Source organism: Natator depressus, chromosome 7 (genome assembly GCF_965152275.1).
Source record: "Natator depressus isolate rNatDep1 chromosome 7, rNatDep2.hap1, whole genome shotgun sequence".
NCBI classification, from domain to species: domain Eukaryota; kingdom Metazoa; phylum Chordata; order Testudines; family Cheloniidae; genus Natator; species Natator depressus.
The window spans coordinates 91658384-91672887 of record NC_134240.1 but is presented as its reverse complement, the minus strand read 5'-3'; the positions used below and the strand labels follow the sequence as shown (position 1 = coordinate 91672887).

The window sequence follows — 14504 nt, the reverse complement described above, 5'->3', positions numbered from 1 at the left end:
TTTTTTTTTTAGAAAAAAGAAAAAAGGATGACAGAACATAGCTCCCTCCATAGCTTGTCAATTGCAACCGTTGGAGGAGCATGGGGGGGGGGGGGAAGCAAGAGAGAAGAGAAGTCACAGAAAGGCGGGGGGGGGAGGGGGAAGCTCTCCCTCAGGTCACTCGGGTCTGGTCTACACCTAGAAATTAGATCAACCTAGCTATATCGTTCAGGGCAGTGAAAAAATTTCACACCATATGCAATGCAGTTAGGTCAACCAAACCCCCACTGTAGAAGCAGCTAGGTCAATAGGAGAATTCTTCCACTGACCTAGCTACTGCTTCTCAGAGAGGTGGATTACATGCATCAATGAGAAAACCCCTTCCGTGAATGTGGGACCTACACACACTATAGCAGCACAGCTGCAGAGCCTTAGCTGTGCGCTTGTAGCATAAAACAAGGTTACTGCCTCCGCCAGCACAACAGAAAGGAACTCAAATTCACTAAGTCAGCACACCATACTGCCTTTGAACTGCAGGGACACATTCATGTGTTTCATATTTTCAAACATTAATATTGTATTACTACCAATTATTCATTTTAATAAAGCAGTGGCATTTGTACGTACTAGCAGAGGAATAGTACACTAGAAATATACAGGAATGAACATAAAAGACAATAAGGCATTATAATCGATAGACGAGTTACTAGCCAAGCAGAAGTTCCAGACGCTTTGGCCACTACAGACTCCCGTCTGGGCAGACTTTTCACATGTCTTCTTGTGGGGCTCAAGGTACTCTAACTTCATCTAGGACTGAATCTAACCAGATCTGTACATTGTCTGTAGACAGTGATTGTGTATCCACACTCGGGAAAAAAACCTAGCTTTTGTTTTTAATCATGTATTTGCTAACAGATAAGATTCTAGTGATAAGGCAGTGTGTGAGTTCTCACAGATGTTAACAGGTTGAGGTAAACCACTAGGGTATTTGTAAAACCATAAACGGTCTTTTCCACATTAGGATTTTATCATATATCAGCTAACATGATAAAATAAAACCCACATCTTTTCTCCTCATGAAGACCAGGCCTGAGTCTTTCTAACCTGATTTGGAATGGTATGCCAAGTTTTGTCTTAATATATCCAGTCACCAAGCTCTCTCCCACAATCTTATAATACAACATTAGTTTGCTTACAAGTCATTTAGAATGTGGGGAAAGTTTGTAAATACTGAAAGACCATTAGTTCTTTAAATCAGAATATATTTTAGTACTGCTAGAACAACTGGATGCATATGAATGGTTTTCATACATTTTTTTCTACTGCTCTCCAAAGTACTGAAGACAACTTTGTTTATTCTGTATTGAATTAAGTTTCACTGAGTGAGCTGAGGTATCCATTCTCTGCTTGGAAAGTTACTTGAGAAACAAGGAAAAATGTAACTATTTTTCTTTCAGTAAAAGGCAAAACTCAAAAAGGTTCTTCTGACCGTCAAGCTGGGTGCCAGTTACTGATAATTATGATGGGGACATCTACTAAGAATCCAACTCATTCCTAAAAGAACCAAAATTTCATACCTAAAACTATGAGATAGTTACTCACCTGCTGAATTATTTTGGAATCTTTTTGAAAGTTTTCTCTAGGAGGGACTTTTCCAAATAATTTCCAGCCAGGAGCACTGTGGAGAGCAGGTTTGAGTTCCTTTGTCCTTTTGGTGAAAAAGTTTCTGGGGGAGGGGAAAAAAAATCCTTTTAAATTACAGGCATCTTACAATACTAACGTTTGTCTCAATTTTAGATTTGTCTTAGCCCAATACAACTTTGTAGAAACTTAATGTTCAGAAGAGCAAATACTTGTTTGTATTCTACCTTTAATTTTCTCTTGTTCTTTAAAAAAATGAATAATGTATAAAATAAGAATTGTCACATGCTATTGAAATAAATATCCAATTGTTTTCAATAATTGCTTTTGAAATTATACACTGCTGGATAGTTTTCTTTTTTTAATGTTTGACGGTTGTAACTCAACAGGAATAAATGGCTAGAGCATTAAATATCAGAGCATCTACAGGATACTGGAGGACTCACCTATCTTTAAGGAGTTCAGAATATTGTGTATCTAGTTTATGTCTTTGCAGTGATAGTATGTTTAAAAAATAATATTTAATCATTTAGCCAAGGATGGTGAATTTAAATCTGTGTGTTAAATAAATCAGCTGGAAAGTGATTTAAAAAAAAAGTCTTCCCGGTCCAAAATTCTAGGCAGCCGATGAAGTGAGCTGTAGCTCACGAAAGCTTATGCTCAAATAAATTGGTTAGTCTCTAAGGTGCCACTAGTACTCCTTTTCTTTTTGCGAATACAGACTAACACGGCTGCTACTCTGAAACCTGTCAAAATACTAGAGACATTGGTACTATAAAATACATAATTCCACTGATTAAACATAAACCAGGACAACATTTCCAAAAAATTATGTTGTGATATAGAGCACTGCATACCAAGAAGTTTTAATTTCAGAATATTTGTGGTGAACTCATCTCCAAGTATTAAATTTCAGCCTGTAACAACTCATCACTCTCATGTATGGGGAATATAGCTTGTTCAGGAAGGACAGGCAGGGTAAAAAGGGAGGAGGTCCTGTATTATACATCTAGACTATACACACTTGTTCTGAGGTCCACAAGGAGGTGATAGGCAGACCAGTTGAAAATCTATGGGTAAGGATAAAGAGGTGGGGGGGGCCAAAAAAGGAGTGATGTCATGGTAAGGTCTACTATACACCATCATATCAGGAAGAAGAGGTGGATGAGGTATTTCTAGAACAAAAAAGATACATCCAAAAAAACAGACCTAGTAGTAATGTGGGACTAACTACCCAGACATCTGTTGGAAAACTAATAGGGCAAATCACAAAATTTCTAATAAGTTTTTGGAATGTATAAGGGACAACTTTTTATTTCAGAAAGGGGAGATAGGTAGAAACTAGTTGAAAACGACTAAGAGGGAGAAATTGGTAAGGAAACTGAAGGCAACTTGGGTGATCATAAAATGGAAGGAGTGTAAGCAACACAATAAAGACAATGGATTTCAATAAAAGCAGACAAACTCAGAAATGATAGGGATAAGGTCCCAGGGAAGGGCAATCTAATGGAAAAAGGAGTTCAGGAGAGCTGGCAGTTTCTTAAGGAGGCAATATTTAAGGCACAACCTCTGCAGGCAATCCCAATGTGAAGGAAAGATCAGAAGAATAGTAAAAGCCTAACTACGGCACCATCAGGAGCTCTTTAATGACCTGAAAAATCAAAAAAAAAAAACCTACAAGAAAGTGGAAACAGACAAATTGCTAAGGAGGAGTACAAAAGACAAAAATTTAAAAAGTAGCCTCATATTACTAAATAAGATACAAAATGTAGATGCCCAGTGATATCCAATATAATTAATGTTACAAAACAGTTTGGGTTTCAGCACCCAATTTTCACATTCAGATTTTCTTTAAACATACACAGTTGTTAAGCTAGGAACGTGACTCTGTCCACAGATAAAATTTCTTTTGGAAAAAAAATCTCTGCAATTATAGATTGTGTGTGCTATGGGGAAACGTGTACATTCTTTTCCCCATTGTGATATATTCCAACTTTTCAAAAAGAAAAAAAAAAAAAAGAAAAGAAAAAACAGGCCTACAAACAGCTCAGCTTGGGAAATTAAAAATAAAGCAGTGACTGAAAAAACCTCACTCACTTAGCATATGCCCAAGCAGCACATCCTAGATACTAGTGTAATATAAATGAATAATGTTTAAAGTTTTTCAGCAGAGCTCAGGGAAACCAATTCACTGATGTCTCTACATACTTGTCTTGCCTGATCAAGCGATTGTGAAGTGGCAAGGACTCCCACTAGAATTTGCACAAACAGAAATGATAAAAGTTTCATTGAAACATAGCAAATATTAAAGCCACCAAAATCTGCATAGGCTTAGCATCAGGAACAGAAGAGAAATTCAGGTTTGAAAAGAATAGCTAAGCCAATCCTATAATTTTAAAAAGTCTCCGTGTTTGTGACAGTTTTCATTCTTAAAGTTCTAAAAGTTAGAAAAATATTTCCAGAATTTCCATTGTGAAGTTGACAGCATAATGCAGACTGCCAAAAAAAGTGTCTTTAGGCAAAAAAGTGTCATCAGCAACACTCCCAGCTTCACTCAAAATTACCTCACTATGGTGTGAGCTGCCCAGCGTAGTAGAGAGACTCACATTTAACACAGTTTTTAAAAAAAAAAAGTAATAAAGCACATGAAAATGAGATGGCATCATTAATGCAACATTAAGTCAGCACAGTCAACGTAGTTTAGGGCTTATCTACGCTGCCTCACAGTTTAGACTGCTAGGGCATATATAGCAGTGTGCACCAAAGTGTTGCATTGTCATTCCTCCCCTACCCGGATCTTGCAGATGCAAACAAACAGGTTCCTAGTCTGTATTAATGCAAATTAGGAGCGTTTTAGTTTGTGCCTGCAGTATCCACACAGGGGGAGTTACAATGCAGCACTTTGGTGCACACAGCTATACACCCCTCAGTAGTCCAAACTGAGGGACATCAACTGTAGACATAGCCCTGTCAAAAGAGGCAAGAAAAGCAAGAGTTAAGGTTCAAACAGCAACAATAACTATTGCACAGACTGTACCTTTCATAGCACAACAGTAATATTTAATGAGAAAAATAGAAAATACCAATGTTGTGGAACAGTTCTGCTATTGAAGTTTAGCTATGTTAGTTAACCTTTTTATTTAATAGTTTCCAATTTGGAAAAAATTCTGATGTAGTAACGTGGTAAGATTTGCCACGGTCCATCTTTAACAAGTTTTCTTCAAAGCACATTTAAAAGGCTCGGATATCCTACCCCAAACAAAATGGTCTTTCCTGACATTCAACTATTCAGAAGTTATAGGCAGGCAGAAGGAAGCTGCTGTACTATAGTAGCAACAATTTCAGTTTTGATTAACAGTAAGTAATAAGAGATGGCAGAGAAGTTGCTCTGCTGCACAGTAAGACACCTTGAATTACTTCTTCGTAAAAATCTTAAATTCATCACTATGAAGTTTTATTCCAGATGACAATTACTTCTTCCACTACGAAACAAACCTCCCTCCCCTAAATTTAAGATGGTTGTGTTGACTCACCCTTTATCCCAGCAAAATATAGGATCAGCACTTCTCAGTACTGTATGCAATATTTTCTCCAGTCTTTCATGTTCCTTTGATAAGACACTTGTCCACAAACTTTGTTAAAGGCGATTCCAACTTTTGTGACATGGATTAGAAAACCTAGGAATGCATGTACAGCTTTAAATAAGGTTTCCTTCATCAGCCAGTGTATAAAACAATTAAGTCTAAATGGACAGATGTGTCTGAATGGAAGTTCTAAGCCTTCTAAGGAGTAACAAGGTCATCTTAGGGCACATTTGATCAGAGGTATGCCTGCAACCATTTCTAGCCTCAGATGAGTTGCTGTTTAGAATGATTACAGGGCCAGTGGCATGTAGGTGCTCTGCACAAATTTTCAGAGATTTACATTGTATAACTCCCAACAGTCAGATTTTTCTCAAGTCAGTGTTCACCTAACCTGTTTCAGGGTTGAAAGTAAACCAGCTTTCCCAGTTCCTTGGTTCAGTTTCTCAAAGCACTTATGTGCTGGCCTCCAAATGTACAGCACAACACTAGTTCTCTGTATAAAATATTAGCATTTTGAACAGCTTATTGACTTTATATGGTTACTTTGTGCAATGATTTTTGACTGGCTCTTTAGAAGACACTTTTTTTGGAGTGTACAGCTAGCTAGAAAACCTTGTACTGTTAAATTTGGCAAGTTTCAGTTAGAGTGGGACTTTCATAATGCATGTACCTTTGAATAAGAATTTTGTTTAGTTTTATCCATGGGTTTTGCTTATTTTTAGTTGGATACATTTCCTTACCAGCTTGACTGAATTTATATTAGTGTCCTGAAAATATCCTTTACAATTTGCCCTGATAGAAATACAAGTATGCTACACAGTTACTGCATATAAGTACCTGCATTTTACTTGTGAAAAATTACAACCATGTCTGTCTTCTACTTAAGACGGTCCACCTATTAACTTTCTAATCTGTTATAAAACTGCATTTTAAACTATTGCATTAATCATTAACAAGAAACCCTGTACAGTGTGTGTCCAAACAGCATCTTTTCTGTATCACAACCATGTTTGTGCACCTGTACCCACACTATCTAACCTTGTTTGTATCACGGTGCACTCTGAAAAATCAGCAGAAGCTACTCCAGCGTTCTCCAGCAGGGGACATAATATCTGGAGGTCATCATACAGAGCAGCATGTGGGGCACCACAAACATTAAAGGGAAGATGGACAAGCCAAACTGGTCACAGGATGTCTTGGTTAAATGCCAAAAACAAGTGTGTTGAACCAGTTACAAGAGGACAGCTACGTGCCAGCATAGGGTTCTGGTAAGAGAGAAACATTTAGCCAGGTACTGCTCCCAGAGTTTTAACTATGTTTAGAGCTGGCCACGTTAGTAACTAAATTACAAAGTTAGTGGGAGATGAAGTTTTAACAAAGCCAAAATATGCATGGTAAGTAAGCCTGAAAGACAAATCAGAAACAGAAAACTTGCACCAGGCACAGAAGGGGAAGAACCTACACTGTTCGACTGACCCTTTTGCTGAGCTTAGAAAAGGTGTTCCTGCAGAAGGATCTAGTTTCTCCCTTTTCTTTGAACAGTTGAGAATCATGTGAGTGATATTACTAATCAATGAATATGTCCACCCCGAGAGGAAGATTAGAAATTCTGCTTGTTTATGGTGTAGTAGCAAAAGTTTTGGCATTCTGCTCAGTGCTGTGAATTAATTACAAGAATGAGGTACCTTCCACAGTGCTCTGGATTGTTTACAAGGCAGAGATAAGTGTATTAAAACATTTCCTCCTGAATACATATACACACACTAGTTCCACAGATTACCATTTTACATAGCCTGCCCTGATGTAGGTGTTGGAAAATGTAAACAGTAGCACCAGGTAATGAAACTTGCAGGAATACAAGATGACATCTCACTACAATCTCTTCTCTTTTCACATCGAGTTCCAGCTCTTTGGCCACATCCTCAAAGTTCTGCATTGCTCCACTTATTTTACAGGTTAGTTTTTATTCCCCACACTCAAGACTTTCTAATGATTTATTTTCTACCTAATTCTCTCTCCTTTGTGTGCCTTTATTTCCTCCTGCTGCTCATTACTTCATACCTTTTTCACATGGTCTCCAACACTCTCTCTTTGTAGGCAACAGCATCTCTTTCAAATATCTCCTAAAGTATTTTTCATTTATTCTCATAGTTGTTCCCGCCCTCATGCCTGATTTGTATTGCAGTTTACATTCAGTTGGAAGTGTCTCAAAGCAGGGATCATCTCACTTGTAATTTAAGAGAATCACAGCCAAAAATGTCTACTTAAAAAAAAAAAATCCTTCTAGTGCAGGATCTTCACACGAAGTTGTATCCAATCTGTTGGAGACAAGAGACACATCTCCCAAAGTGACTTCCGAAACTCTTCCATGTACTGTGGATACCTTCAAGAGACTAGAAATCGGACATACAGATCTCCAATATTGACATTCACCAGTTTTGTTCATTTCCCGTAACTGACTGAACTGTCAAAAAAATATAGTAAGTATCACTATTACAGTGCTGTCCCTTAGCTATATAGTAGTAGCTGAAATTGAGCACAATGGTGAGCCAGATTTTCCAGAAGTAGGTATGCAAGAACATACAGCTTTGTGGATGGTTTGGGAAATAGAGAAACAGATTTTAGGTCAGGGACTTTGCTGGTTGCTGGGAATCACTTGGCCTTCATTTATACTAGGGAATACCACTGACGCTACCCACCAGCTCAGCTGCATCACTGTTAGCACCAGCAGAAGCTGCAATACAGACAAGACTCCAACAACTGTTAATATTTTACCACCAAGTCAAATAAAATTCCTTTTATGGGTCCCTAAAAACCTTCGAATTTTAAGAAGAAAGTCAAACAGCAGCGTTATTTATACAATAGGTGTGAACAGCCCTTTGCTGTCAAAGATTTTCCCAATATTTCATTTCTGTAGACAGGTATTTCAAAATGGAATCCCACACAGTCTACAAACATCCCCACTTCCCCGTATGACAAAGTCTACCTTGCTTTAGATATTCTTTACTACAATGAAGTTATAGTGTGTTAACAAGAAAGCCATATAGTAGAACCTCAGAGTTACAAACACCAGAGTTACGAACTAACCAGCCAACAACACATCTCATTTGGAACCGGAAGTATGCAATCAGGCAGTAGCAGAGATTTAAAAAAAAAAAAAAAAAAAAAAACACAACACAGTTTAGTACTGTGTTAAACGTAAACTACTAAAATATAAAGGGAAAGCAGCATTTTCCTTCTGCATAGTAAAGTTTCAAAGCTGTACTGAGTCAATGTTCAGTTGTAAATTTTTAAAAGAACCATAATATTTTGTTCAAAGTTATGAACATTTCAGAGTTGCAAACCATCTCCACTCCTGAGGTGTTAATAACTTTGAGGTATTTAACTCATACAATAGCCTCTCTTTGCCTTTTGAATACCAATTTCAAATGCAGCATTGAAGTTGTACAATTTACTTTTATGTTGTATAGTCTATGTTGTTTAGTGTATTTCAGTTTTTCCTTAGAAATATATCTGGTCAGTAAATACTCAAATTTCAAATCGCCAGGGTAGATTCAACGCTAGAATTTTTTAATCTGTCAGTACTGAGTAGCTGTATTATGCTCTATTATGAACCAGCTTGAGGTATAAGTATAAGTAAGATTCACTATTTTTGGAAGCCAATATAATATTTTCTGTTCTGATGTGCTCATTTAAATCGTGATTAAAATTGGTGACTTAAAAATCACTGATTTAAAATCAGTCCACCCTGACTCAGGGTATATTGATGACCCTAGATGTCCTCCTCCCCTGAACTTAGGCTGACCAGATAGCAAGTGTCAAAAATTGGGACAGGAGGTGGGAGGGTAATAGGTGCCTATGTGAGAAAAAGACCCAAAAATCGGGACTGTCCCTATAAAAATCAGGACATCTGGTCACCCTACCTGAACGCCCCAAGGGAGAAAACTCAATTCAGTGCATCACACCCTCCTCACATTCTGCCAATGACCCCAGTCTTGACTACCCACTTTTCCTACTTCTCCCATAAAAAGGTGGCATGGAAACATTTATGTAATGAATAGCCTCCTTGAATTACTCCATACATCTACTAACCTCTGTTTTTTCAAATCCCTTCTCACACGCCACTTCTACCGCTATATATCTATAGCGATGTTATGGGGCTAACTACACCTCAGAGAGCTCCCTTCTCAGATATTAAGCCTCTTGCCATCATCTGTCTCCAGATGCAATTTCTGTTCAGCCTGAGATGTAGGTGTAGATTTGTAATTGCTTATTCCAGTGCAGGCCCATCTCTATTTGGGTACCTGTTTGATGTTCTCTTTAGGAACTTATGAACAGCAATACTGACCAACAATCATCTTAAACCAAAGTATTTTTATTTAGTAGTTGAAACAAAACTTCAGCGATTATAGGATTATAAAACAACTAAGTCTACACACATTTAGTCTCTACCTTATACTTCATCACAAGTTAAGTTAGATAGGCTTTTTACACACACACTTTATAGGTTCAGTTCTGTTCCAACTTAGATTCTCTTAGGATACATCCATATTAAGATAAAATATGTGCTCTTACCTCATGTTAGCTAGCACGTGTAACTAACTGAGGTAAACTCTTAGCAAAGACAAGACAGTTTATATAGTTTTCACATGTATTAGCAGGTTGAACAGAACATTGTTCCCAGTATGCGCAAGTAGTTTTATTCATTCCTTCCACCGTAAATTACCTTGCATTTGCCTATACTGAATTTCATCTGCTACTGTTGCCCTATCACCTAGCTTTGCTAGATCCTTATGAAGTTCCTCAAAATCCTATTTAGCCCTCAGTAATCTAAAATTAAGTCATCTTCAGATTTTGCCACCTCATTTTTCATCCCCTTTTTCCAGAATAATAAATATATTAAAACAATACAGGCAACTTAAATTTCTGTGTGGAAACAGTTTACATACTATTGTTAAAGAGTACCTCCAAGGAAGTTTTCAGTTTTACTTTTTGCACAGGATTGCATCTTAGTCATTTTCTCCTGTTTGAGTCAGTCTCCCAAACTTAAAGGAAACTGGCAAGAAAAATGTGATTTTGAAGCTACTAGAATTGGCTAGGGGTAGCAAAAGGCAGGTATAGTAACAAACCACTTAGTCATTTTCTTTAAATTAACCATCCCAGCATCTGACAGAGATGAAAGGGACAGCTAGCTGAAGCTTAACCTGTACAGGCTAGAGATGATGCAATTAGAAAGAGTGAAATGTTTGTGTCATCATCACAGCATCCTCTACTAAGTGAATGTGTCCACAGATCAAGTCACTGGCGGACTTCTTACACCAGAGAAAGGTTAGGAGACTGAACTCCATCCTGTCAGAGGTTTTGGCCATTGTGATCCATGCCTTCATGAGCTCTGGGCTGGATGTGCAACAAAAAGGTAAAGGATATATAGAGCTAAGTTTCATCTATATGTTACTGATAGCTGAGACTGATTACCGCACATACACCCTTCCCAGCTTCATGAACATGCTAAGAAGAAAACAGAGCCCTGTGCAACTCCACAGGTGAACACTCTGCTGACCTGCAGAATCCATTAAGTTCCAAGGTGGATAAAATCTCTTTTCGAACTGGATTTTAAAATTTCACATCATGATTTAAATTAAGTCAGATTTACATATTAGTTGTTTGCTTTCTTCCCATTTTATAATCTTAAATTGGGAAAGTGGACATTTTGTAGTGGCTTCTTTAAATACTTTCCTAATAGTTAGAATTTCAAATTTTACAGAGACTTTTCTAAGAGACTTCATACTTAAAATGCTCATCTGCTGAAACAGTTGTACAGACCTTCGTTAACATCATTTCTATGGGACCACCACAACATTCAAACATAAAACTGGAAAGTATATAACCTAAACTATATTTGCAACCCAAACCAATTTCCAGTATGTTGAAGTTCCACAAGTCACAAAAGCAGAATTGCTTTGATTGAGCTATAATCCATTAGGGTCTGCGACTGGAGATCAATGGCACCTGTATTCCTACATCACTTGGGAGCAAAATAGTCAAAGAAGAAATTCATAACAACTTCTAGCATATTTAAAATCTAAAAACTTTGCTATTAACAATGAAGCAATTTTGTTTTGAACAAAAATGTGTCATAAAAAGAAAAGTTTATGAAAAATACAATTTTAGCCATTCATGCTCCTAACACTTTGTGCATGAGTAACTTTACTCAGATGAATGGTCATATTGACTCTCATTCATAATTACGTACCTGCATATGCAGGAACAGGACCTTAAATTTTCAAATATATTGTTTTTGCTTAGAGCAGCTTTGTAAGTTCCAATAAGATACCCTACTAGTAGGGTAGCATTTTAAAAGGCAATTATAATTTAGTTCATTATATATTTTAATTAGGGCTGCTAAGAGATTAAAAAAATTAATTGTGATTAATTGCACTGTTAAACAATAACAGAATACCATTTAAGTATTTTTGGATGTTTTCTACATTTTCAAATATATTGATTTAAATTACAACCCAGAATACAAAGTGTACAATGCTCACTTTATATTTATTACAAATATTTGCACTGTAAAAAACAAAATTGTATTTTTCAATTCATCTAACAAGCACTGTAGTGCAATCTCTTTATCATGAAAGTTGAACTTACAAATATAGAATTATGTACAAAAAAATAACTGCATTCAAAAAAACAAAACAAAACAATGCAAAAAACTTTAGAGCCTACAAGTCCACTCAGTCCTATTTCTTGTTCAGCCAATCGCTCAGACAAAGAAGTTTGTTTACATTTGCAGGAGATAATGCTGCCCACTTCTTGTTCACTATGTCACCTGAAAGTGAGAACAGGTGTTCTCATGGCACTGTTGTAACCAACATCACAAGATATTTACATGTCAGATGTGCTAGAGTGTCATATGTCCCTTCATGCTTCAACCACCATTCCAGAGGGCATGCGTCCATACTAGTAACGGGCTCTGCTCAATAACAATCCAAAGCACAGCAGACTGACGCATGTTCATTTTCATCATCTGACTCAGATGCCACCAGCAGAACACTGATTTTCTTTTTTGGTGGTTTGCGTTCTGAGGTTTCCGCAACAGAGTGTTGCTCTTTTCAGACTTCTGAAAAAGCATGCTCCACACCTCGTCCCAATCAGATTTTGGAAGGCACTTCAGATTCTTAAACTTGGGGTCGAGTGCTGTAGTTATCTTTAGAAATCTCACACTGGTAGCTTCGTGTTTTGTCAAATCTGCAAGGAAAGCGTTCTTAAAATGAAGATGTGCCGAGTCATCATCCGAGACTACTATAACATGAAATATATGGCAAAATGTGGGTAAAATAGAGCCAGAGACATACAGTTCTCCCCACAAGGAGTTCAGTCACAAATTTAATTAACGCATTATTTTTTTTAATAAGCATCATCAGCATGGAAGCATGTCCTCTGGAATGGTGGCCAAAGAATGAAGGGGCATACGAATGTTTAGCATAACTGGCACGTAAATACCTTGCAATGCCGGCTACAAAAGTCCCATGCGAACAACTGTTCTCACTTTCTTGTGACATTATAAATAAGAAATGGGCAGCAATATTTCCCATAAATGTAAACAAACTTGTTTGTCTTAGCAATTGGCTGACCGAGAAGTAGGACTGAGTGGATTTGTAGGCTAAAGTTTTGCATTGGTTTTGGTTTTGAGTGCAGTTCTGTAACGTATACATGTAGAATTTTTTGTAAGTTGCACTTTCATGATTAAGATTTCACTACAGTACTTGTATGAGGTGAATTGAAAAATACTATTTCTTTTATCATTTTTCAGTGCAAATATTTGTAATCAAAAATATAAAGTAAGCACTGTACACTTTGTATTGTGTTGTAACTGAAATCAATATAGTTGAAAATGGAGAAAACATCCACAAATATTTAATACATTTCAATTGGTATTCTATTGTTTAACAGTGCGATTAATTTTTTTAATCACAGTTATTTTTGAGTTAATCGCATGAGTTAACTGAGATTAATCGACAGCCCTAATTTTAATCTAAAGCATCAAGTTTTGAAACTAGTTTTAGAAAGCTTCAACTTTGATGTAAATGAATGATTTAAAGAAAGTGATCTGAATCATGATCATTTAGGTTGCTCCACTCTGCTAAATTCTGAAGCATGTACCTTGGATCTTAAATGAGGAAGTTCTCATGGTCGATTTCAAAATAAGCTTGTAAAGTTTCCAGCCGACAGAGCAATGTTCAGAGGCATTTTAAAATTAAGATAAAACTTTGAAATGGATCACTGCTTTGCAGTGCTAGTTTAAGTATACTTATTTCTAATACATCTACATGTTGAAAACAAGAATTACTAAAAGAGCAGTCAATTTTCCTTGTCTGAACAACTATGGACAACTAATTTTGCATGTTTACACACAAAAAGTTAATACATTATATGTGGCAGAAATTCAACTGCGGTAAAAATTTGAGAAATCCTCATCTAGTAAGTACCATAACGCAAACAGATGAGGATACGATCTAATTATACCATTTTGTATATTTATATCCATTTTATTTTGTGTTTGTATATTTTGTAACACCAGATGTCAAAATGCATTAACTGTATACTTTTACTACCAAAAACTGTCTCAAAATGTACAAGATAAAAATACAACTTGAGTCAGATAAGGATCCATTTATCAAGACTAAAGCATGCCCTATTTTATGCAGATTTATGTTTTTGCCTAGCTTGCAGTACTCAGTCATTCACACAGTTGCTAATATTTCCAGGATATGCAGAGTCAGACTGTGGCTTATTAGGGGATAGGAGTTTCCCCTAATGTTATACTACTTCCAGGCAAAGTAAGCTCCAAGTTTTGAATCATCTGGTTCCTTAAATTCTACTTCATTTTGAAAATGTAGTAGAGTACACTTCAACTGTGCCTTCCATGTAAGCGCGCACGCGCACACACACACCCACCCCCTTCCAACCCCACACATCCAACAAGTCAACTTCAGGTCATGCAGACCTGCAATTTCTCTCTCATTTTCCTTCACAGCCTCACAAGAGTTTGCAGTTTTTAAGAGCCCAGTACAAAGAGTTATTATTGGGAGCAACACAACAACTTAAAATGAAAAAAGAATAAAAAAAAATACAGCATGTTGAGAACAAATTCTATTACATCCTTGTTGTCTCACACAAGGAATTATGATAATGGGTTATAGGAAAAAATAGTAAAGTAAAAGTAAAAGCAACAAAATATATGAATGTGGCCGAAGTTAACAACATATTTTTAAGAGGGGAGTCTCACTGTTAAAA

General features: G+C 36.7%; 2 protein-coding genes across 3 annotated transcripts in view; both read right to left on the bottom strand.

The window, feature by feature from the left end:
• TNKS2 (tankyrase 2) overlaps positions 1-14504 on the bottom strand; it is a 299288-nt gene that overhangs the window by 146453 nt on the left and 138331 nt on the right. The window lies entirely within an intron of this gene.
• Positions 1-14504, bottom strand: part of TBC1D12 (TBC1 domain family member 12) — a 95224-nt gene that overhangs the window by 68381 nt on the left and 12339 nt on the right. For both annotated transcript variants that reach the window (XM_074959060.1, XM_074959061.1), the window contains exon 2: positions 1582-1705. In XM_074959060.1, the coding sequence (XP_074815161.1) occupies positions 1582-1705 (124 nt within the window). The remainder of the gene's footprint in view (positions 1-1581; positions 1706-14504) is intronic.